The 27577-nt window shown below is 40.2% G+C and overlaps 1 protein-coding gene across 1 annotated transcript in view; it reads left to right on the top strand.

Annotated features, from left to right (window-relative positions):
- LOC106586820 (VPS10 domain-containing receptor SorCS1) overlaps positions 1–27109 on the top strand; it is a 36975-nt gene extending 9866 nt beyond the window's left edge. The window contains exons 2-3 of the mRNA XM_082965628.1: positions 18715–18814; positions 25431–27109. Of these exons, the coding sequence (XP_082821754.1) occupies positions 18715–18814; positions 25431–25631 (301 nt within the window). The 3' untranslated portion in view covers positions 25632–27109. The remainder of the gene's footprint in view (positions 1–18714; positions 18815–25430) is intronic.
- The last annotated feature ends 468 nt before the right edge of the window (positions 27110–27577 follow it).

Below are 27577 nucleotides of genomic sequence, written 5' to 3'. Positions count from 1 at the left end.
TTGCGATACAGACTAGCCGCCATGTTGGGGAGATCTAAAATCGAAAATACTATGTAAATAATCCATTACCTTTGATTCTCTTCATCAGATGTCACTTCCAGGTATCACAGGTCCATAACGAATGTAGTTTTGTTCAAAAAAGCTCATCATTTATGTCCAAAAATCTCCGTCTTGTTAGCACATGATCTAAGCCCGCCGGACTTCACTTCATGAACGAGGGGAAAAAATATATTTAAGTTCGTTCAAACATGTCAAACGTTGTATAGCATAAATCATTAGGGCCTTTTTTAACCTCTATGGGACCGGCGGGACGAATTCGTCCCACCTACGTAACAGCCACTGCCAGCCTGTGGCGCGATTTTCAAAATCTTCAAAATCATATTACTTCAATTTCTCAAACATATGACTATTTTACAGCCATTTAAAGATAAGACTCTCGTTAATCTAACCACACTGTCCGATTTCAAAAAGGCTTTACAACGAAAGCAAAACATTAGATTATGTCAGCAGAGTACCAAGCCAGAAATAATCAGACACCCATTTTTCAAGCCAGCATATAATGTCACCAAAACCCAGAAGACAGCTAAATGCAGCACTCACCTTTGATGATCTTCATCAGATGACAACCCTAGGACATTATGTTATACAATACATGCATGTTTTGTTCAATCAAGTTCATATTTATATCAAAAACCAGCTTTTTACATTAGCATGTGACGTTCAGAACTAGCATACCCCCCGCAAACTTACGGGGAATTCGCTAACATTTTACTAAATTACTCACGATAAACGTTCACAAAAAGCATAACAATTATTTTAAGAATTATAGATACAGACCTCCTCTATGCACTCGATATGTCCGATTTTAAAATAGCTTTTTGGTGAAAGCACATTTTGCAATATTCTAAGTACATAGCCCAGGCATCACGGGCTCGCTATTTAGACACCCGGCAAGTTTAGCACTCACCATAATCATATTTACTATTATAAAAATGTCATTACCTTTTGTTGTCTTCGTCAGAATGCACACCCAGGACGTCTACTTCAATAACAAATGTTGGTTTGGTCCAAAATAATCCATCGTTATATCCGAATAGCGGCGTTTTGTTCGTGCGTTCCAGACACTATCCGAAATAGTAAAGAAGTGTCGCGCGCTTGGCGCAATTCCTGACAATAAAATTCAAAGTATTCCATTGCCGTACGTCGAAGCATGTCAACCGCTGTTTAAAATCAATTTTTACGTCATTTTTCTCGTAGAAAAGCGATAATATTCCGACAGGGAATCTCCTTTTCGGCAAACAGAGGAAAAAATCCCAAAGGCGGGGGCGGTCGGGGTCACGCGCATAAGCTAGTGTCTCTTGATGGGCCACTTGAGAAAGGCGATAATGTGTTTCAGCCTGGGGCTGGAATGACGACATTCTCTTTTTTCCCGGGCTATGAGAGCCTATGGAAGACGTGGGAAGTGTCACGTTAGAGCAGAGATCCTTAGTAAATGATAGAGATGGCAAAGAAGTTCCAGAAATGGTCAGACAGGCCACTTCCTGTAAAGGAATCTCTCAGGTTTTGACCTGCCATTTGAGTTCTGTTATACTCACAGACACCATTCAAACAGTTTTAGAAAATTTTGGGTGTTTTCTATCCATATGTAATAAGTATATGCATATTCTAGTTACTGAGTAGGAGTGGTAACCAGATTAAATCGGGTATGTTTTTTATCCAGCCGTGTCAATGCTGCCCCCTAGCCCTAACAGGTTAACCAGAACATGAATAATATTCAAGGTGGACGAATGCATTCTCTTTTATAACGTATTGGAACGAGGGTACCCAACATGAACTCGCGCGCCAGGTGTCTAATGGGCCATCATCGTTCCATGGCTCTTGTTCGGTCAGATCTCCCTCCAGAAGACTCAAAACACTTTGTAAAGGCTGGTGACATCTAGTGGAAGCAATAGGAAGTGCCAAAATATTCCTCAGCCCCTGTGTTTTTCAATGGCATAGGTTTAAAGGTAATACAACACATCAGGTATCCACTTCCTGTCAGAAAATGTCTCAGGGTTTTGCCTGCCAAATGAGTTCTGTTATACTCACAGACACCATTCAAACAGTTTTAGAAACTTTGGGGTGTTTTCTATCCATATATAATAAGTATATGCATATTCTAGTTACTGGGTAGGATTAGTAACCAGATAAAATCGGGTACATTTTTTTATCCAGCCGTGCAAATACTGCCCCCTAGCCCCAACAGGTTAACCCTTTCACACGTACAATCACACGGGGTGTGATCGTTCTACAGTGGTCCCTGAAGCGTACGATCACACCCCGTGTGATTGGAACACTCATTTAGAACACTCATTTAGAACGGCCAGTTTCGAATGACGCAACAATCAACATTTGAGCTGGCCACACTTTTTTCAGAAACTATTTACACAAACACAGTCCTTACAAAGTTATGTCCAGAATGTGAGCAGTTTATTTTTGGATGCAATGTTCAGATATTCACAGAAGTATCTATAGCATAACACAATCATCCTAACCGGAAAAATGTAGGCTACATTTGTCCTAGCGCTGAGGAAAGATTGACGCAACACAAGCGGTCATATTTTCTAACTATCGGCTGACATAAACTACACTATGAATTAGCTAATAGCAATTACTATGTACAATTAATCACATCACGGGTGAGCTCACCGTTGATCAAAATAATTGAGTAAAACACTTTCTAGAAATCGAAAGTAATCCGACGATTAGTTTCAGCGCGCAGCCATGCTTTTTTACCTCACAGAAACCGAAGATAATAAGAGAAGACAAGATGAGTTGTTGAAGGGGTGTGGTCTACCATCATTCACATCCCACATTCACTTCCTGAAGTTCTCAAAAAATGAGTGAACCCTTACTCACCTCATTTTGTTATAGCATCTTTGGTCCGACAGACGATCAAGTGAAACCCAGAATGCATTGTATGTCAACAAACATGGCCCCATACACAAAGCTGGAATTAGCTTAGCTCATCATAATCAGTACAACCTTCAAAACATTATTTTACACACATACTATGCGCCCTTTACAACTTATGCAAAAATCGGAACGCATGATTTATCACGGGTAATTGAAAAACGTAAATAAAATAGTAAATATATCAATAATACCACACAAAACATTTTCTGATAGTGATTTATTGATACAAATTGCGCGTTTAGGCAGTCAATCACGGTAACCTCTCACTCCCACTCTGAGCCATTCAGTGTTGTTGTTTATGTAACAATCACATCCTGGAATGGAGAGAACGTTCGAACATCACGTGCATAAAAAAACTCACGCTGGGGCGACCGTTAGAGATATTTGGAACTCACGCGTGAAAGGGTTAAAATAAAGTGGTGATCTTAACTGACCTAAGACTGGGAAATTTTACTAGGATTAAATGTCAGGAATGGTGAAAAACTGAGTTTAAATGTATTTGGCAAAGGTGTATGTATACTTCCAATTTCATCTGTACATATGAGATGAGTAATGTAAGATATGTAAACATGATTAAAATGGCGTTATTTAAAGTGACTAGTGATTAATTTATTAAAGTGGCCAATGATTTGAGTCTGTATGTAGGCAGCAGCCTCTCTGAGTTTGTGATTGCTGTTTTACAGTCTGATGGCCTTGAGATACAAGCTGTTTTTCAGTCTCTCGGTCCCATCTTTGATGCACCTGTACTGCCTTCTGGATGGTAGCGGGGTGAACAGGCAGTGACTCGGGTGGTTGTTGTCCTTGATGATATATTTGGCCTTCCTGTGACATCAGGTGCTGTAGGTGTCCTGGAGGGCAGGTAGCGTGCCCCCGCTAAGGCATTGTGCAGACCGCAGTTGCCGTACCAGGCGGTGATACAGCCCAACAGGATGCTCTCACTTGTGCATCTGTAAAATGTTCAGCATCTGGTTCCTTAAGAGAGTGATAGCACAAGACTTGAGATGCAAAAAGAAACACAAAACATAACACTATTAATAAGGTGTTAAACTATGCACAATTATACAGTACCAGACAAAAGTTTAGACACACCTACTCATTCAAGGGTTTTTCTTTATTTTTACTATGTTCTACATTGTAGAATAATAGTGAAATCATCAGTACTATGAAATAACACATATGGAATCATGTAGTAACCAAAAAAGTGTCAAACAAATGTTTTTTAGATTTTAGATTCTTCAAGGTAGCCACCCTTTGTCTTGATTACAGCTTTCAGACCACAGGTTCCAAGAGGTGTTCCCAAGTCATGTCATTTTCACTTTGCTCCCCATCTCCTGTAATGTTAACGCCTTGGTTTTTGGGACTCCATAGAATGCACTGATATCGGTCCTGCCAGAATCTGCAACTAACACTCCGTAGGACTGACCCTTGACCCCCACATCATACCATCTACACTGATGGATTTCTGTCTGTCACTAGTTCAGCCCCTAAAACTCTTGACAGTAAGAATAGTTTGGTTCCCATAATCACCCCTTAGGATGTTGTCCAGAGTATAATTACCCCCAATAAGCTATCTTTCCCAAGGTGCGCGATCTACTGGTGTCTAAAACTTTCTCTGACCACTTCACTCCCTTAGTTGCTGTACTAAAGGCCATTACTGGTGAATAAACCTCCTTTTATGATATAGCTTTTTCCCCAACTATCCTTTGCTGCTTCATCATCAGCAATGACTGTGTCCACGCTATCATCCTCCTGAAATATTTTTAGTTCTGGTAACATTAATCAAAGTTATCGACTGAGTAGTTCTTTAGACTCTCAGTGTTATTACGTTCATTCCACAATCCTGTCTGTAATACAACTACACCTTGTTCTGAACAACCTACATCCAATATACTAGTCCTGTTATCAAGTGGTTCCACCCAGATCACCATACCTTTGTGATTAGTGATCTGTCTAGTATCCGTAGCATTAGTACTGACTGTACCCCAATGTATTCTTGTGTCTTTATATTTGGCAACCCATTCTACGCCAATAGTCAATCTATCCTTTTTACATGGTTCAGTAACCATTAAAGCAACCGACACAAAAACTATGGCGGTTAAAGTAGCTCACAGACCCAACCCAACTGCTTGTCAACAGTGGCATCTACCCTTCCTCTCTCTCTTTAGCTCCACTTCCTCTATCATTGCAGCTTCCAGCTCACCCATTATGCAGCTGGATCTCATTCCACATGAGAAGTGTGAGCACACCGAGGAGAGGCTATGGTCTTTACCACTGCAGGTGCTGTAAGGAGTACTATGTGTGTTCCAGTCCAATGCCGTCCCAACACCCCTTCCTGGTGGGTCTTGATATACACTCGATCTCCAGGATTCAGCCCGTGCTCTCGGTTATCTCCTGGCGCCTGCTCCTCATGTGCTGCTTTCACCTGGGAATATACATACTGCAATGCAAGGTTCATTTTCTGACAATAGAACAACATAGATTCTCCCATTATTGCCAAATCTCAAATTTGTGACATGTGAATAACAGCACCCGGTACTCTCATCGTTCTCCCAGTTACCACTTCATGTGGTGTGAGTCCTTTGGTGTTAGTTGACGCACTCATTGACATCAGTACCACGGGTAAATTAGTAACCCACTTTCCCTGTGGCGCTCAAAGTCTTGGCCAATTTCTCCTTAACTTCTATGGGCTACGTGGGACACAGCCAGTGAAATATCAGGAGGGGCAAATTCAAAACAACAAAATGTCATAATTCAAATTTCTCAAACATACAACTATTTACACCATTTTAATCCAACCACATTGTCCGATTTCAAAAAGGCTTTACGGCGAAAGCATAAAGTTAGATTAACAATGGATTATTTGGGACCAAACCAACATTTGTTATTGAAGTAGAAGTCCTGGGAGTGCATTCTGACGAAGAACAGCAAAGGTTATAACATTTTTCTTATAGTAAATCTGACTTTGGTGAGTGCTAAACTTGCTGGGTGTCTAAATAGCTAGCCCTGTGATGCCTAGCTATCTACTTAGAATATTGCAAAATGTGCTTTCACCGAAAAGCTATTTTAAAATCGGACACATCGAGTGCATAGAGGAGTTCTGTATCTATAATTCTTAAAATAATTGTTATGTTTTTTGTGAACGTTTATCGTGAGTAATTTAGTAAATTCACCAGCAGTGTTCGGTCGGAATGCTAGTCACATGCTAGTCACATGCTAATGTAAAAGCTGATTGCGGGGGGTATGCTAGTTCTGAACGTCACATGCTAATGTAAAAAGCTGGTTTTTGATATCAATATGAACTTGATTGAACAAAACATGCATGTATTGTATAACATAATGTCCTAGGGTTGTCATCTGATGAAGATCATCAAAGGTTAGTGCTGCATTTAGCTGTGGTTCTGGGTTTTTGTGACATTATATGCTAGCTTGAAAAATGGGTGTCTGATTATTTCTGGCTGGGTACTCTGCTGACATAATCTAATGTTTTGCTTTCGTTGTAAAGCCTTTTTGAAATCGGACAGTGTGGTTAGATTAACGAGAGTCTTGTCTTTAAAATGGTGTAAAATAGTCATATGTTTGAAAAATTGAAGTTTTTGCATTTTTGAGGTATTTGAATATCGCGCCACGGGATTACACTGGCTGTTGAGTAGGTGGGACGCAAGCGTCCCACCTAGCCCATAGAGGTTAACAAAGTTTGTCGTACAAAATTCGCTGAAGCTGAGGAAGTTGCAAATATTTCTGTCCATCTGGAGAATCTGTCCACCACCAATGCATGAGTCTTTCCCCTGCTTCGAGGGAGTGGCCCTATAAAGTCTATCTACAATGATGTAAATGGTCCCTCCGGCAGGGGTTGCTGTCAGGCAGGAATAAGCATTGTAGGTACAATATTATGTTGAGCACATATCACATCTTTTAACTCAGTCCCAAAATGTTCCTAACACCCCATTTCCCCACCATGTCGTCTTGAACTGAGAGTACATCCGAGTGATGTGTTGGTCCGTGATACATTTCAGAGAGAGTGACATTTGTCCCGCTCGGTGCCACGGGCCCGCCAGTGTTAGTATCACACCACAACCCCTCAGTGTCTACTTGGCACCCATGTTCTAAGCACTGCCACATTCCTTTCTTGTTAGTTTGCTGCTGTAAATCTTTTAGAATCCCGGCCCTAGTATTACCAATATTTACATGTGGTTCCTTAACACCTTCTCTGAGTAAGGCTGCCGCTTTAGCTGTTTCGTCTGCTGAGAGATTCCCTATGGCTATTTTATCTGTACGACTAGTATGAGCTTCACATTTCACCACTGCTAATTTACTGCGTAGCTGACACACTTCTAATAATGCCTCTACCTGTTGTCCATTTTTTATTGGTGTCCCTGTCGCTGTTAACATGCCCTGTTGTGACCACTATGTACTGAAATCATATACCCCTAATGCATATTGAGAATCAGTGTATAATGTTACATTCTCCCCTTCCGACAACCTACAGGCCTTGGCTAATGCATATAACTCCACCCCCTGGGCTGACACAGAGGCTGGCAGTGGGCCAGCCTTTACTACACCCCTGTCCTCACACACAGCATACCCTTTTACGGTCATGTAACTAGAGCCATCTGTTTACAATACTTGTTTCGATTCCAATGCTGTCTCTTGCAAATCTGGCCTAAGATTTGCCGTAATTTGATCTGGGTTACATGTATGCAATTCACCCTCCACAGGCAACTGCATTAACAACGCATTAACAACACAACTCCCATTTGGTCCATCTTGCATTAGTACCATGTTGTGCTTTCGTGCTGTTAACAATGGTTGCTACTGCGTGTCGAACATACAAATCCACTTTTTGCCCCATTGTAATCGAAGCCGTGTTATGCAACACCATTTCTGTCACTTGTACCGCCCTCATGCACGGTGGCATTCCTCTTGCCACCAAGTCCAACGATTTACTCCAGTACATTACTGGTCCTTTTTCCCCCCATGATTTTGCGTAACCACTGCACTACAATGTCCTTCATGTTCATGAACAAACATTTTAAAAGGTTTTAGTTTGTGGTGAGTCACAAAGTGGTGACTCACCACCTGGATTTGGTCTTACGTAGCAAAATTTGAAATAGTTTTTTTTACATTGCATAAAGTAGAGACTCAGAGCAAAAAAAATGGTATATCATACACTGCATTTTTGAGGAACAACGGGAAAGTAATTCTGCATTGAAAGTTGATAAACTTCACTTTTGAGAAAATTGACTTTGAATGTTTTGTTATCTGGTGAAGAGCTCTTCTTTGTCTACACCCATTCATCATCGTTCACACCCTCTTAAGCTTTAGCCTCACCCATCTCGTTTCGCTCTCAAAGCGTTCAAAGCGCACACTTGACGTGCTAGCCGATGATTTGTTTACCTCTGGATAACATGAAAACAGCCTAACCAGCTCTGCTGGAAACAATTTCATTAACACCGGCCATATTCAATGGGTGTTGTATACTTTAGCTTAAGACATGTAGCTAACTAGGTAAGCAATGAACGCACCTAGGTAAACAATGTGTAAGATCACACATGTAACGTTAGCTAACGAGCCAGCCAGCTAACGTCAACTAGTTAAACAACATAGTGCCAAATCATGTCGTTACTATCCTGCATGAATCTACTGGGAGCTAACAAACCAGGTTCAATGTTAGCTAGCTACATTAGGCTCAAACTAGCAAAGCAAATGGCTCTGGGATACGAATAATAACGTCATTCACGTAACGTTAGCTAGGGATCCTGTCAGCTAACGTTAGCTAGCTAGCTTTACACTTTATTTTGAAATGAAACCACTTTCTGTCAAAATTAGAAATGTGTAATATCTGAAAATGTATCTAGCGAGACTATTTTACCTATATACATCATCATGCATGATGGACGCATCTCCCTGTCACGGATGCAATGCCATAGTTGCCCTTAGTTTGAAGATGTAATCTGGAGACAAGTGTTTTCTCCATCTCGTTAGCTATCCTACTCTAATTCCACTTATTTCTACACTCGATCCTCCAGAAAGTGGAGAGCAACACTTATGCAGCTCCATTACACAATACATTTTTTAAAAACCTCTCTTGGCATGTCCAGCCCAGTCATTATCTCAGCCAATCATGGCAAGTGGAAAGGTTGCTGACTTTTTCTGTGGCTTAACCAACAAGGCTCGTAATTTAACAATTTTTATTTGTATTTACAGATGCCATGCAAATTTGTTATTAACCTCTCTGGGAAATGTGGGACGCTAGCGTCCCACCCGCAGGACACACTATTCAACAGCCAGTGAAATAGCAGGGCAGCAAATTCAAAACAACAAAAATCTCATAATTCAAATTTCTCAAACATAAAACTATTCTATCCCATTTTAAAGATACACTTCTCGTTAATCCAACCACATTGTCCGATTTCAAAAAGGCTTTACAGCGAAAGCATAACATTAAATTATGTTAGGACTGCGCCGAGACAAGAAGAACCACACAGCCATTTTCCAAGCAAGGAGAGGCATCACAAAAAGGACTCATAGGACTTCATGTTACACAATACATTTATGTTTTGCTCGATAAAGTTCATATTTATATCCAAAAACCCAATTTTACATTGGCGTGTAATGTTCAGAAATGTTTTTGCCTCCCAAAACTTCCGGTCAATTTACAGAAATACTCCTCATAAACGTTGATAAAATATTCAACTCTTATTCAAAGAATTATAGATTCACTTCTCCGCTGTGTCAGATTTAAAAAAAACTTTACAGCGAAAGCACACCTTGCAATAATCTGAGTACAGCGCTCAGACAACAACAAGCAATACAGATACCCGCAATTTTGGAGTCAAATAAAATCAGAAATAGCATTATAAATATTCACTTACCTTTGATGATCTTCATCAGAATGCACTCCCAGCAATCCCAGGTCTACAATAAATGTTTGTTTTGTTCGATAAAGTCCATCATTTATGTCCAAATTCCTCCTTTTTGTTGGTGCGTTTAGTCCACTACTCCAAATGCAGGAAGCGCACGCAAAATGTCACGACGAAAAGTCAAAAAAAGCTATATTTACGTTCGTAGAAACATGTCAAACGATGTATAGCATCAATCTTTAGAATGTTTTTAACATAAATCTTCCATAATATTCCAACCGGACGATTCCTTTGTCTTCAAAAAAGAAAAGGAACACAGCTAATGCTCACGTGAGTGCGCGCCACTGAACTCATGTCATTCTCTCAGTCATCTGACTCCATATGCTCTTATTCTCTCCCCATTCACAGTAGAGGCATGAAACAATGTTCTAAAGACTGTTGACATCTAGTGGAAGCCTTAGGAAGTGCAAAATGACCCCACAGAGACTGTTGTTTGGATAGGCAATCACTTGAAAAACTACAAACCACTTCCTGGTTGGATTTTTTTCTCAGGTTTTTGCCTGCCATATGAGTTCTGTTATACTCACAGACATCATTGAAACAGTTTTCAAACTTCAGAGTGTTTTCTATCCAAATCTACTAATAATATGCATATCCTACCTTCTGGGCCCGAGTAGCAGGCAGTTTAATTTGGGCACGTTATTCATCTGAATTTCCGAATACTGCCCCCTGTCACCAAGAAGTTTTAAGGCACAAGAAAGTTCATATGTTCCCGAAGACATTTATGCCAAAAAAAACGCATTTTGATTAAACATATATATTTTTTAATTCAAATGGCTCTCCTGTGAAGTCGTGACTTGCGATGTTTGTCTAGTTTCCTGAAACGGGTCACAATTGCTTCTTTAGCTCGACAAACGCTTCCTCACATTCTTGACTTCACTCTATCCTTTCATGGGGACCCTTCCCCACTTTCGTCAACTCTGTAAGTGGTTCAGTAATTTCAGAAAACAACGGAATAAAATGTCTCACAAAATTGAAAACTCCTAGGGTTTTCCTGAGTGTGCGAGGAGCGTTTGGCCTTGCCAGAGGACGCATTGTTTCTACATTTCTGTCCCTCCCTTACTGAATCTGGTGCCTCTTTCATAATACTACGCATTTTGCTCACGCTCAGTGGCAGATGGAGATGCTGAATTTGTATCCGTATTTGGGGCTGCGAGTCATTTGGAATAGGGTTGTCCACCCCTGCTACTATTTGTCCCGGATAATATGTAACCGGGGTCACATGTGTTTGTACTGGTCGCACATCTCTATGATTACCTGGATCATGCTGGTCCACTACTCAGTCCGGGACTACTTTGTCCGAACTCGTAATGTGCCTGTCCTCTGCCTCTCGCAACCCATATCACTCTTTTTGCTCTTTAAGAGAGGGGTATAATGGTGGTCTACCAGTTGTGACCTGTTTCACCTCATAGCATGGGGCGAACCGCGGAGGAGTGACAATTGTGTATATACTACACCACACATATTTTGATGTTGTTGTAGCGTAATTCTGAATTGTTTATCCACAAGGTCTTTCTCTATATCCTGTTTTTGTTTTACTCTTTTCTAGCGCAATAGCCAATTCCTGCTTCTGTTCATCTAATCTATGTGCATGCCCTTCGGCAGTGCCTAGTATTTTATTCGTCGCCTCGTTCTTGTCTACTGCCTACTCCATTTTACATCGCAGATCTCTATTTTTCTATTTTTCCAGTTTTATCCACCGCTGATAAAATGCTGTGGTTAGGATGCCTGCGTATTGTGGTCTGGACCGTTCTCTGATTTCAGTGTTCCACACTACGATGCATCCATATACTTTTGGCTGGTTTTAAACTTTCCATCTACGGGAAAATGTGTACAAATTTGGCAAATTTTACCCACCATTTATTTGGTTCTTGGTGTTGGTCATATGCTTTTTTTAGTGCCTCTAAGGCTTTGGTAACATTTTCCACTTCTACCCTTCCCTCTCTGGGAGTATCCTGGCCTCTAGAAGCCATCTCAGTTACGTCCTGAAGTAGTTACAGTTTAGGCTTAGGCTTAGGCTATTAATAATTTGGTCACTCCCTTGTACACTTCTGGTTTTAGCACCCTTTATTGCTACTGTTACTACAGACGATCCTTGTTCAAACATTCATACACACGCACACACCCTACGGCCGCACGGCCACCACGGCTGGGCTTTCACCCCCGTTACAGGTTTTTTATTTATTTTACCTTTATATAAATCCTGTTAGGGACAGACGTTCCGCTAGCGGAATGCCTCACCAATATCCAATGGTATAGAGTGGCGCGAATTACAAATGCCTCAAAAATGCAAAAACTTCAATTTCTCAAACATATGACTATTTTACACCATTTTAAAGACAATACTCTCCTTTATCTAACCACATTGTCCGATTTCAAAAAGGCTTTACAACGAAAGCAAAACATTAGATTATGTCAGGAGAGTACCCTCCCAAAAATAATCACACAGCCATTTTCAAAGCAAGCATATATGTCACAAAAACCAACACCACAGCTAAATGCAGCACTAACCTTTGATGATCTTCATCAGATGACACTCCAAGGATATTATGTTATACAATACATGCATGTTTTGTTGAAGTTCATATTTATATCAAAAACCTGCTTTTTACATTAGCATGTGATGTTCAGAACTAGTAAACCCACCGCAGGTTGTCGGAAGGGGAGAATGTAACATTATACACTGATTCTCAATATGCATTAGGGGTATATGATTTCAGTACATAGTGGTCACAACAGGGCATGTTAACAGCGACAGGGACACCAATAAAAAATGGACAACAGGTAGAGGCCTTATTAGAAGTGTGTCAGCTACGCAGTAAATTAGCAGTGGTGAAATGTGAAGCTCATACTAGTCGTACAGATAAAATAGCCATAGGGAATCTCTGAGCAGACGAATCAGCTAAAGCGGCAGCCTTACTCAGAGAAGGTGTTAAGGAACCACATGTAAATATTGGTAATACTAGGGCCGGGATTCTAAAAGATTTACAGCAGCAAACTAACAAGAAAGGAATGTGGCAGTGCTTAGAACATGGGTGCCAAGTAGACACTGAGGGGTTGTGGTGTGATACTAACACTGGCGGGCCCGTGGCACCGAGCGGGACAAATGTCACTCTCTCTGAAATGTATCACGGACCAACACATCACTCGGATGTACTCTCAGTTCAAGACGACATGGTGGGGAAATGGGGTGTTAGGAACATTTTGGGACTGAGTTAAAAGATGTGATATGTGCTCAACATAATATTGTACCTACAATGCTTATTCCTGCCTGACAGCAACCCCTGCCGGAGGGACCATTTACATCATTGTAGATAGACTTTATAGGGCCACTCCCTCGAAGCAGTGGAAAGACTCATGCATTGGTGGTGGACAGATTCTCCAGATGGACAGAAATATTTGCAACTTCCTCAGCTTCAGCGAATTTTGTACGACAAACTTTGTTAACCTCTATGGGCTAGGTGGGACGCTTGCGTCCCACCTACTCAACAGCCAGTGTAATCCCGTGGCGCGATATTCAAATACCTCAAAAATGCAAAAACTTCAATTTTTCAAACATATGACTATTTTACACCATTTTAAAGACAAGACTCTCGTTAATCTAACCACACTGTCCGATTTCAAAAAGGCTTTACAACGAAAGCAAAACATTAGATTATGTCAGCAGAGTACCCAGCCAGAAATAATCAGACACCCATTTTTCAAGCTAGCATATAATGTCACAAAAACCCAGAAGACAGCTAAATGCAGCACTAACCTTTGATGATCTTCATCAGATGACAACCCTAGGACATTATGTTATACAATACATGCATGTTTTGTTCAATCAAGTTGATATTGATATCAAAAACCAGCTTTTTACATTAGCATGTGACGTTCAGAACTAGCATACCCCCCGCAATCTTCCGGTGAATTTACAAAAAATTTACTAAATTACTCACGATAAATGTTCACAAAAAACATAACAATTATTTTAAGAATTATAGATACAGAACTCCTCTATGCACTCGATATGTCCGATTTTAAAATAGCTTTTCGGTGAAAGCACATTTTGCAATATTCTAAGTAGATAGCCCGGCATCACAGGGCTAGCTATTTAGACACCCAGCAAGTTTAGCACTCACCAAAGTCAGATTTACTATAAGAAAAATGTTATTACCTTTGCTGTTCTTCGTCAGAATGCACTCCCAGGACTTCTACTTCAATAACAAATGTTGGTTTGGTCCCAAATAATCCATTGTTATATCCAAATAGCGGCGTTTTGTTCGTGCGTTCAAGACACTATCCGAAAGGGTAAATAAGGGTGACGAGCATGGCGCATTTTGTGACAAAAAAATTCTAAATATTCCATTACCGTACTTCGAAGCATGTCAACCGCTGTTTAAAATCAATTTTTATGTAATTTTCTCGTAAAAAAGCGATAATATTCCGACCGGGAAAGCGTGTATACGTACAAAGAGAGAGAAAATAAAAACATCTCGTGCCCTCGTGCACGAGCCTGAGTCTCAGAGTACTCTGACCAGCCACTATCCAAACGCAATAATGTGTTTCAGCCTGGGGCTGCCTCGATATCATTCAGCTTTTTCCCGGGCTCTGAGAGCCTATGGGAGCCGTAGGAAGTGTCACGTTACAGCAAAGATCCTCAGTCTTCAATAAAAAGAGCCAAGATGAACAACAACTTGTCAGACAGGCCACTTCCTGTTCAGAAAATGTCTCAGGGTTTTGCCTGCCAAATGAGTTCTGTTATACTCACAGACACCATTCAAACAGTTTTAGAAACTTTAGGGTGTTTTCTATCCATAGCCAATAATGATATGCATATTCTAGTTACTGGGCAGGAGTAGTAACCAGATTAAATCGGGTACGTTTTTATCCGGCCGTGTCAATACTGCCCCCTAGCCCTAACAGGTTCAAATAAATTTGTATGCTATTTTTTTCGTAAAATAGCGATAATATTCCACCCGGGCGACGTTGTGTTCATTCAAACACTGAAAGAAGAAAATGGAGTCGTCTCGTGCACGCGCACCTCAGTGTCATTGTTCTCAGAAGGACCACTCACAAAAACCCCTGCTGTTTTTTGCCCAGAGACTGGAGAGCTCTCATTCCACTTTCTGGCGCCTTCCTAGAGCTAATGGAAGCCTTAGAAAATGTCACGTTACAGCAGAGATGCTGTATTTTTGATAGAGATGCCCTAGATGGAGAACAAATTGTCAGACAGGGCACTTCCTGCATAGAATCTTCTCAGGTTTTGGCCTGCCATATGAGTTCTGTTATACTCACAGACACCATTCAAACTTTTTTTGAAAATTTAGAGTGTTTTCTATCCAAATCTGCATATTCTAGTTTCTGGGCAGGAGTAGTAACCAGATTAAATCGGGTACGTTTTTTTTTATCCGGCCGTGAAAATACTGCCCCCTATCCCAAACAGGTTAACTAGGCAAGTCAGTTAAGAACAAATTCATATTTTTAATGACAGCCTAGGAACAGTGGGTTAACTGCCTGTTCAGGGGCAGAAAAACAGATTTGTACCTTGTCAGCTCAGGGATTTGAACTTGCAACCTTTTGGTTATTAGTCCAACACTCTAACCACTAGGCTACCCTGCCGCCAACCCAACCCACCCTGGGATTTACCCCCTAGGACTTACCCATTGCAGGTACTAGCCTGCTCGGGTTTACCTTCCGGTACTTACCCTATTCTTTATAGTACTCACCAGAACCAACCCACTCGGGATTTACCTGCTAGGATTTACCCTCTACAGGTATCAGCGGGCTTACCTTCTGGGACTTAACCTATACCATAAATCTACGACCGGTCATAATGCAATGGGACTTCTGAATAAGCTCAGGCTTTTTAGGTCCTTATTCTATTATTGTTCAGCCTACGATTCTCATCTCCCCAAAATGTCAAAATAAGTGGTAAATCCTGCTCCACTGATTTGGACTCTCTGGTTTGACTAGAAATCGTGGTGAATCCTGTCGACAACGCCAACTGTTCATTTTTACCCTGTTATTTAGAATCTGACAGACAAGTATAAGAGCTCAAACCAAGTTTATTCACCAAAAGGGTCAGACAGCTGAATAGACCAAGACATGTTTTCACAAGCACTGGTATTTAACCCTTCCTCCTATGTTGAGTCTCCTCCTTACACCTCTGTTGATATAAAGAACTTTAGTGATATCTGTTCTTCCTCACATCATCTGACCTGACCTCTGTCCAAATTCCTCACTCCTCCCCAACTCACGGCTGTCATGTTGACTTGTCTCAGACTGTGGCCCTCCTCTTTCCTATAGTATACCTGATGTCTAACAATAACATATTCTGACAAAATGTAAACATTCTACATTCCCCTCTCTCGCTCAGTGACATGAATAAGGATATTTCATATTTTCAAGTATAGAAGTCAGAACCCATCAACATAAACACCAGATAAACAACTGTCTCTGTGGACAGGGGCTGATGAGGATGAAATTACTGAATAAAACATTAGGAAGGAAGAGAAGAGCATATTGTATGGCGGTGAAGCCAGGTTTAACACTGCAATTGCATGCTAATTATTACAGCTTCCTTCCCCGCAGACACTCATGAATATGTAGTAATTCTAGGTTATGGAATAACAAAAAAGGCACCTCGGAAATCAGACAAACTGTAGGAGGCATATGCGTTATGGTTTGGAGGTTTGATTGAATGCATTTCTGTCTGATTGTACAGTCTATCCGTTACACTCTCACACCAGAGCCTTAGTACTTGAGGATAGAACTAAGTGGTGAAAAGTAAAATGGATGCGTAGCCTACATACAATACCACACAGGAGCTTGCTATCTCTTCAATTTATACTTGACAAGCAACTCAGTCAGACAGCATTCTGTGTTTTTGCTGTAATGTCCCTGCCTGCCGCGGACATGAGAAGACTCAAACAATATAACGCAGCCCTTGGGAGCTCCCTAGTGCTCGGAGGCCCGTTCCCCATAACATTTCCCTCTCCAATCAGTCATCGCCCCATTAAATTCCCCAACTCTGTTTTAATATCCTGTACAAGCTGTCAGCATGCCCACATGCAGTGTCTGTCTCTCTCGTTATTCTAATTTGTAATCATCGTGACCGTCTTTCCCCGGCACTCCAGAATAAACTGGAATGAAAAAAGATCTTATTGTAATTTCAATCAAAAATCCATTAATGGCACAGTAGCACTAGTCTCTGCCGACTACGCATCAGGAGAAAAAACCTAAAGAGCTATAAAATAAGAATCTGTTCCCATTCGTCTTTCCTCACTCATACTGTAAATTGCACCGCACATCTGAAGGGGGTTATTGCTGAGTGGGTGTGGACTTTTTTCAGTGTTCGGCCAGAAATAATTAGTTAATCACAGGCACATGGTAGCTAATCTTAGGCTCACACGAACATGCACACAAAATCAGAGCGAAAATGTAGCCTGTCAATTCAGCCATAAACGGTGATGCATTTTCAATCACAAGATACAGATATAAACTGCATTTTGAGCTGAAAGTTGTTCACGTTAGCAGCCAATATCAACTAGGGATATATCATGTAACTTCTCTGGAGTCCAGAGCAAGCAAAATCATACTGCCTATTTTTAATGGAGGTTGCAGGATCAGATGGAAAGCATGTTCTGTCTGCACCGTGCCATCGCTTTGGAGCGCAGCATGCTTGCAGAGTGCTCATTGCCAGCCGGGTAGCCCTGTTCTTCCTCACAAATATTGTAATACATTTGCCAGCATATGTTAAGTCTTCATCCCATAATATTGACAGCAGTGCGATGTTACAGCTGCTATTCTTTAGACATACACTGAGTATACAAAACATTAGGAACACCTGATCTTTCTATGACATAGATTGAAAAGGTGAATCCAGGTAGAAGCTATGATCCATTAGTGATGTCACCTGTTAAATCCACTTCAAACAGTGTAGATGAAGGGGAGGAGACAGGTTAAAGAAGGATTTTTAAGCCTTGAGACAATTGAGACATGGGTTGTTTATGTGTGTCATTCAGAGGGTGAAAGTGCCTTTGAACGGGTTATGGTAGAAGGAGCCAGACGCACTGGTTTGTTTCAAGAACTTCGACACTGCTGTGTTTTTCACCCTCAAGAATAGTCTGCCACCCAAAGGACATCCAGCCAACTTGACACATTGTAATCAACATAGGCAAGCATCCCTGTGGAAGAAATTATACAAGTTATTTTTGATCACTAATTTGGATATGTGTGCCCACCTTTGTGCTCCAATGCTGATGACTGGTCAACAATCAAGACTGGCAACCTTTTGGTTCTGAAGCATGGATGAGAATTTAAAGATGACTTGCATGCAGTGGGTTCAGAACAACAACAACAAAAAATGTATTTAAAATAAATCTTTGGCTGGGAAATTATACTACCACCGAAAAGGACACTTTGGAGACTGAAAGGGCAAAGGGACATGTATTCTGCACAGGTATAGCCCTATCTGTGCACGTTCAAGTCTCCGAGATTCGGGACACATCCACATGTCTTTGCCTTCTTCATATGTTATGGTCGTATATTTAGTTTGCATGTTATAGGATCAAAGGCCCTCGAGCACCCTAGATTCCTGTAGTTATAAGGGTGAGATAGGCAAGTACTGTAAGATGTACAATAACAGGGCTATTTCACATGACATGGTTCAAAGCCAAGACAATTGATTTCGGTCATAAACCTACCTTAAGATGTGGTTATTGTTGGAAGCAGGTGTTGGTACGTAACCACTGTCTGTAAGTCTGTATGTTAGTCTGTATATAGATTATGTATAAACATATATGGCTGTCTGTATTCCCTAAGTTTAAACACATGATTTTTTCTTTTTTTACAGATCAACAGACTATGGATCCACCTATGAGAGGATGAATGACAAAGTGGGATCTAAGACAGTGCTGAGTTACCTGTATGTCTGTCCATCCAACAAGAGAAAGGTAAGACAAACTTCAAAAGAGTGATTTTCAATAACACAATAATGACTGAATTGTTCAATGTCCATTCTCTGCTGCCGCTATTTGTTCTTTCCGATCAAATTGAATGTTAACTCGAAGTGAAGGTTAGATGGTAGACTGACTATAATAAAATACATTTGGTTTGAATACATATATTCTCTCAAGCATTTACATTTTATTTTTTATTTTTGAGATGCCCAAAGTGTAATGACCTTATTGAGCTTACATTGCCTTATGCTGGAAGATTGCCCGGAGTTAGAAAGTCAATTCAAGATTGTTACCAAGCAAAACTTACTCATACTGTAGTTATAGCCTCAGGACATTTACCATGACACAGCACAGAGACCAGAAGAATATCTTTTAGAAAGCCAAAACGTATTCAATTGTCACAGGTGTCATAGGGATTGGACCAAAACGCAGCGGGAATGTGTATGGTCATTTTCTTCTTTATTAAACAAAAATGAATACTGAACAAAAAGAACGACGAAAACAGTCTTGTCAGGTGCAACAAACACTAAACAGAAAACAACTACCCACAAAACCCATAGAAAAACACCCCTATTAAATAGGACCTTCAATTAGAGGCAACGAGGAACAGCTGCCTCCAATTGAAGGTCAAAACAATAAACTAGACATAGAAATAGAAAAACTAGAAAAATAACAGAAATACAAAACATAGAACACAACCCAAAAACCCCGACAACACAAAACAAACACACCCCTGCCACGTCCTGACCAAACTACAATAACAAATAACCCCTTATACTGGTCAGGACGTGACATCAATACAGCATCTTGTTGGTTTGTAGATAAATGCTGAAGCAAAACTAATAAAACAAAGTAGGTGCTAATTCTCTGAGCAAAGTATATTTTTACTTTGGGAAGTTCACCATCTATTCCACATTATAAACTGTGAGGTTCGAGCCTTTAATGCTGATACGCTGAAAACCATGGTCTATCAGACCATATACCACGGGTATGACAAAACATTTATTTGTACTCTTCTAATTACGTTGATAATCAGTTTATGATAGTAATAAGGCACCTCAGGGGTTTGCGGTATATGGCCAATATACCACGGCTGTATCCAGGCACTCCGCGTTGCGTCGGGCTTAAGAACAGCCCTTAACTGTGGTATATTGGCCATATACCACACCTCCTCAAGCCTTATTGCTTAATTATAACACAGGTGGCTCAGTCTCTTCTGATCTTTTTTTAAGGGTCATGCCAAGGTCCCTCACTAGCAAACTTCCATGGATAAGCTTTTCTGTGTTGGTAATGTGAAGGAAAATGGCCACAGATGACTTTCTGGGCCTCCCAAAGAGAGTCAAATAAGTCCATAGATTACTAGCGCCGACCCTAAAAATCCCTCTATGGAAAGAGAGGGTTTGTGGAATACTGATGGACTTAACCCGCGTCAGCATTGGACTCAGTAATACCTCGGTCTGACATTGTGACTATTTTCCCACTGGCCGTGCCGGACATAGCGATAGACCCTAAAGTCTAGTTGGAGGTACAGTATGTCCATCCAGTACATTTCCCAGGCACAGGGATAAAGGCTAACCAAGCCAAAGACACAGGAGATACATGGACAGGAAACAGATTAGCTGCAAGTGCCTTATCATCTCCCTTTTATGGTGATAGACTGAGGATGTTGTAGTTTCGTTCACCCCAGTTAGGGAATTACATTGTAGTAGAAGCTAGTCACGAGATCCCATGATGTCCAGATGCCCTTGTTTGGGCCACGTTTTGTAGACAACCACTTTTGACCTCTGGCTTCCACCGACCCACAATCCTCCTCACCTTATCTTTTATCTCATTATCGATGGATGAGCCCAACTCTCTACTGGATAAGCTGGGACGCTTTTTCTTCATTGCATTCGAGTGGCCAAGCATAACATCTGCATGTAAAGCATGGGAAAAACACAAAGAGTGTTATCTCTAATCTGTTGAGATGAGGCAGGAATGACCATTAAATCACCATGACAATGTATTTGTGTATTTAATGTCTCAAGGATGTTTTTTCCCCCATGTGAATATAGCATTACAATCGATTGGTTTCCACACAACAATATTCTGATAACGTCACTGACTATATTCTCATGTTGTCTAAAGGTAAAAATCCAGAGGTTTGACCTTACTAAGAGCAGGTAATAGATTTGAATGATGGTGCTGACATTAAATTTCAAGCATTGAAAGAAGACACTCTTATGCATGTTGAGCCTTATTCCAAGGTCTTCTGCACAGTTTGACTCACAACCACTGCTAATAATGAAGTCTAGCCTTCTAGACATATACATTTAATTAATAGACATAGACATAGAATGAATAGACATTCTATTTCTATGGTTGTAACGAGATTGATATCCGAATTCACTGGAAATGAGCCTAAATATACCTTTCCTATAGAGTGCTCACTCACAGATAGACCACAATTGATCTGGGTTTGACAATATTAATCTGCTGTGAGGCATCATCTCCTCCTCTCCTCCCATTCTTGCGGTCATCAGATGGCTTGCGCACCATCCAACAGCAGGCTGCAGCCCCTCAGACAACAAAGTAATAACTATCGCACTCTTCACATGACGATTAGCTCGGTCACTGGACTCCCACTGACTAGCTGATCATAAGCAGATAACATGTAGAGGTTATCCTAACAACCTGTATTGATCTAAGCTTTGTTATTAACCTCACTCCTCTTACTTCCCGGGAGACACATTGGTGATCAATTGCAAAGTGGATGTGGAGTGAAATGTTAATTACCTGGCGATGTAATATTTGATGATGTGAACGTTATTGACGATGATGTGAGCTGTTACATAACCTCCCCTCGTGGAACTTAGTGCCTGTTAAAACTGATTCAGGAACAGATCGACATGAGCCACATAAACAATATCAGAAAGGAAATGAATTCAATCTACTGAGAGATGGGTTATGAGAATTTTTTTCAATACATTTTTCTACATTTTGTAAGAGAAATAATGTGTGATTAGGGTTTAATCTTGAATATGTCGCATGGCAAATACTATTTACTGTGCAGGAAATCAAATCAGGTTGGTTAAAGATGAATCATCTTTGGCAGTTTATACTTTTCCAAACTTCTGCAATTCCTTTCATTCTCAACCTTTAAAGTGTATGTTATGCCTTCCATTAAATGCAGCAGTGATATAGGGGATATACAGAGTACAGCTATACACAAAGCTATACAACAAGCCCTCAATAGAGATAGGTCTTAATATGAAGTGTATTACAGTAAATATAAAGGAAGCCTGGTTGAAAAGGACTCGCCTAAATTATTATTAGAGAGCTGGGAAACGTTCTCCCTGTTCAGTGGTGAAGAAACACTGATTCAACCAGATCCTTCAAGGACTTCTAGCGTTTGTACTTGGTGAGACAGAGAGAAATGGCCTGACAGAAGAATCAGAAATACAAGGTGAAATGCAATTTCCACTCATAATAAAGGCTGTCGTTTAATACGATATTATTGAAAATGATTCGACCTGACCTTAGAAACTATAAATTACCTGGGACAAGGCCCTAAGACACTGGGAGAAATAGAGGGGGCCCTTCGCAAAAAAAACAAAGGAACATTTAAAAAAAGAGAAACTGGCACAGAATCCGCTGTCTGTTTATTGGCTTTAATGAAAAACAATTAATCTAAATCACCACCAGGAAGAATTCATAGTTAAAGCTGGAGAAAGAGGGGTGGGAAGGATTCCTAGTTAAAGCTGGGGAAAGACGAAGGTATTTTTGTCAGTGACAAATGCACTGCTGTTTTTTCCAATTCAAATCTGTTGCAGGGAAAGAAAACACAGCCGTTTGGGCTGTGGCACTATCCAAGTCACGCTTTTTCCTTCTCCCTTTTCTGTCTGGGTTTAGTAGTTTATTATAATTAAAGCATATTTGAGCTATGTATGTCTTATTAATCAAGATATCTATGGATTACTTTGAGAGAAAAAATCCATGGTTTTATATAGGGGAAATGCTTTTTAGGGATATTTCTGTGTTTTGAGAGTAATGAACTGTAATGCTAATGTCTGCTTTACTTCACCCACAAATAAATCATATAATACCAAGATATAGATACTACACCAGTAAGGTCAGATTTTGTTACAATGTAGTATTTAATATTATATATCATACAGACTTCCAAACAAAGGGATTTTCTTAACCTGTTTGGGATAGGGGGCAGTATTTTCACGGCCGGATAAAAAACGTACCCGATTTAATCTGGTTATTACTCCTGCCCAGAAACGAGAATATGCATATAATTAATAGATTTGGATAGAAAACACCCTAAAGTTTCTAAAACTGTTTGAATGGTGTCTGTGAGTATAACAGAACTCATATGGCAGGCCAAAACCTGAGAAGAATCTATATGGGAAGTGCCCTGTCTGACCATTTCTTGTCCTTCTATAGCCTATTTATCGAAAATACAGGATCTCTGCTGTAACGTGACATTTTCTAAGGCTTTCATTGGCTCTAGGAAGGTGCCAGAACGTGGAATGATAGCTCTGCAGTCTCTGGGCAAAAAACAGAAGGGGTTTTGGTGAGGGTCCTTCTGAGGACAATGGCACTGGTGCGCGTGTGCATGTGACGACTCCATGTTTTTCTTTCAGTGTTTGTACGGATACAACGTCTCCCGGTTGAATATTATCGCTATTTTACAAGAAAAATACCATAAAAATTGATTTTAAACAGCGTTTGACATGCTTCTAAGTACGGTAATGGAATATTTGGAGAAAAAAAATTCACGAAATGCGCTCGCGCGTTACCCTTCGGATAGTGACCTGAATGCACGAACAAAACGGAGGTATTTGGATATAACTATGGAATATTTCGAACCAAAACAACATTTGTTGTTGATGTAGAAGTCCTGGGAGTGCATTCTGACGAAGAACAGCAAAGTTAATCAAATTTTTCTTACAGTAAATCTGAGTTTGGTGAGTGCCAAACTTGGTGGGTGTCAAAATAGCTAGCCGTGATGGCCGGGCTATGTACTCAGAATATTGCAAAATGTGCTTTCACCGAAAAGCTATTTTAAAATCTGACACCGCGATTGCATAAAGGAGTTCTGTATCTATAATTCTTAAAATAATTATGTTTTTTGTCAACGTTTATCGTGAGTAATTTAGTAAATTCACCGGACGTTTTTGGTGGGTATGCTAGTTCTGAACAAAACATGCTAATGTAAAAAGCTGGTTTTTGATATAAATATGAACTTGATTGAACAAAACATGCATGTATTGTATAACATAATGTCCTAGGAGTGTCATCTGATGAAGATCTAAGGTTAGTGCTGCATTTAGCTGTCGTTTTGGTTTTTGTGACATATATGCTAGCTTGAAAAATGGGTGTGTGATTATTTCTGGCTGGGTACTCTCCTGACATAATCTAATGTTTTGCTTTCGCTGTAAAGCCTTTTTGAAATCGGACAATGTGGTTAGATAAAGGAGAGTCTTATCTTTCAAATGGTGTAAAATAGTCATATGTCTGAGAAATTGAAATTATAGCATTTTTAAGGTTTTTCGTATTTCGCACCAGGCGCTACCATTGGATATTGGCGTTTTAAATAAGTTGTATCAACGTTGTGTACTTTCACAGTATCTTTGGTTTTATAGTATGAACATGTACTGTAATTTACATAATTATACCGAATACCTACATTTGTGTTCCTATTATGATTTTAGTTTTACAGATCTTGCTCTGTTATTGCTTTCACGAGAGGCTCATTTCCAACAAATATGCAGCAACACATTTACATTTTCACTGAATTTATGACGAAATGAAAGTAGAGACTGTATTATTCCTAGCATGGAATTAGAATTCCCGCCACTGTGGTAACATTGAGTATGCAAAGACATTATTCTTCATTGCACAAATATTTGTTCTTTCTTATCACAAATTTAAATATTGTTCAAAACAAATTGCATTGCCTAGACATGTAATCACGCTTGGTAAACGCCAAGTTGTGGAGTTCTCTCTGGCTACATAGCTATATTCTTAAAACTTTATTCTTAAAACTTATCCTATTCTTTAACATAGCAACTTATTGTTGTAGTTGTGTTGTGGCCCCTCACGATTTACTTACTTATTTAAAAAAAAAAAAGTCAGTTAAGAACAAATTCTTATTTACAATGACGGCCTTGTTCAGGGGCAGAACGACAGATTTTTACCTTGTCAGCTCGGGGATTTGATCTAGCAACCTATCTTATTAAAGGGAATGTATCTGGAGAGGAGCGACTGGAAGCCAAAGTGCACCAAAGTGTAGACCTGTGAGTGCACTGGAAGAGGCCAAAAAAAACATGGCAACAGAGGCGAGAGGCACATTTGTGAAATGATGTCCAAAACAAAGTGAAGGTGTTAGCACTAGTAACAGCATGATGCATGCCAACCACTAGACCTGGAGTGCTGACATGGCTAACCCTCTCTGTCTCCCTCGCTCGCTCACTCTCCTTCTCTCTCTCTCAATCTTCCCCTCACTCTCTACACATGAATTCACTCTCTTTCTTTCTCTATCCCTCTCCATCTCCTCCCTCTCCCACCCCCACCACCCTTCTCTCTCTTTCCATCCAACCTCCCTCTCCCTATTTTCCAGATAATGGTGCTGACAGACCCTGAGTTTGAGAGCAGTGTGTTCATCAGCTCAGATGAAGGAGCGAGCTATCAGAAATACCGCCTCAGCTTCTACATCCTAAGCCTTCTGTTCCATCCAACACAGGAGGATTGGGCTCTAGCCTACAGCCACGACCAGAAGGTGAGCTCCATATTGTTTTTTTCTCCACAGTTGGTTGTTTGATACAGTATGCTTTGGATTTTGAACTGTGATACACAGTCGGATAAAGCTCCTAGCTGTTGATGTTTTACCTTAATTCCATCCCGGTTCCAGCGGCCCCGTATTGGTTTATTGAATATTCTTTTGTACTCTTAATATTATTTATTTACCGTCTTGAAGTTTTGATTAGAATATTGATTATTGTTATCCATTTGATGATACTTTTTTTTAGACGTTAGCTCATTTTATTACCATGGCAATTAGTTAGATGCATTGAACACACGTGTTATAACGTGATTACAACTACACAGTAACTTTATTTGTAACTACTAGGGAACATTCTAATATTCATTAGAAGATGTCAGCACTATTGGCCTGCAAACCACATACAGTGACTATGCAGTCCTATACACCAGTGCTCTCATCTGTAACCTTCACTGTACAGTGGTCTCATGTTGAGGAGAGCTCTGTACCCCCCATTCACACACAGGTCACATCCCATATAACCTCCTGTGAAGAAGACCTATTATTATGGCCAATGAGTCTGACCTGGCTACCATGATGGCTATCACATAGGGAAGTCTGGTTGAGGTGGAGGAGGGAGAAGACTGACACCTTGGGTTGCTAACTGACCCCAATATCAGTCATAACAATGAAACCTGGACAGATCCAGAGGTTGTAATTTGTTGCCCTTTCAGTCTGTGATGGCCTTTGTTGGAGAATGTGGACTATACGTGTTTGTAACAGAAGCTGTTGGGCTGTTTGATGCACACTATAGATGTTGGTGATATTTTGTTTGCACTAAAAAGGATGGGCCTTTGTGGACATTGAACACTCGCAGACAACATAACTTTGTGGACATGGAACACTCGCAGACAACATAACTTTGTGGACATGGAACACTCGCAGACAACATAACTTTGTGGACAAGGAACACTCGCAGACAACAACTTTGTGGACATGGAACACTCGCAGACAACATACCTTTGTGGACATGGAACACTCGGAGACGAGATAAGTACAATGCTGATTAAATGATTACTTAAGCATTGATGCAACATGGAATTCAATGGTGATTAATAAATTAGATAATGTAGTATATTTCATTGGGAGTCCATACAAGTGCAACTTTAAAACAGTCTGTTCTCTACTGATAATATATATGTTTTTTCTATATTCAAACAAGTCTTTCAGGCTTTGTCAGATCACTTTAATATTTGTCTTCAGTCTTTTTGTATTCAATGCAGGTCAATCTTTGTCTCTTTCCTCAATGTCTGGAGTAAACTGTTCTATTTCGTGTTCTAGAACTCTGGGTGACCTGTCTTGACTCTTATCTCAGAATGTGTGCTCAGTGTAAAGACATGATTACTATTGATGTAGCTGTTCCTCTTTCTCTCTCTGACTTAGGGCGATAGAATTACAGCATCTGTGACAAGTCTCAAAAAAGAATTTGAGTAGAAAGTATGGATACAACTCAATATAATACAGAGCTTTTTTTTCTTCTTGTTTGTCTGTGTTCATGTCTCCTAATCAGCATTAAAATCAAATGAAATGTTATTTGTCACATGTGCCGAATACAGCAGGTGTAGACCTTACAGTAAAATGCTTACTTACAAGCCCTTAACCAACAATGCAGTTTTTAGAAAAATAAGTGTTAATAAAGTATTTACTAAAATAATCTGAAAAAAAAGAGGAAAATAACTAATAATTAAAGAGCAGTGAGGCTATATACAGGGGGTACTGGTACAGAGTCAATGTGGCGTGGGCACAGATTAGTCAAGGTAATTGAGGTAATATGTACATGTAGTTAGAGGTAAAGTGACTATGCATAGATAATAAACAGAGAGTAGCAGCAGCGTATGCAAATAGTCCGGGTAGCCATTTGATTAGCTGTTCAGGAGTCTTATGGCTTGGGGTTAGAAGCTGTTAAGAAGCCTTTTGGACCTAGGCTTGGTGCTTCGGTAGCGCTT

Source organism: Salmo salar, chromosome 02 (assembly GCF_965601325.2).
Source record: "Salmo salar chromosome 02, fSalSal1, whole genome shotgun sequence".
Taxonomy (NCBI): Eukaryota; Metazoa; Chordata; class Actinopteri; order Salmoniformes; family Salmonidae; genus Salmo; species Salmo salar.
This window is presented reverse-complemented; position numbering and strand designations above follow the sequence as displayed.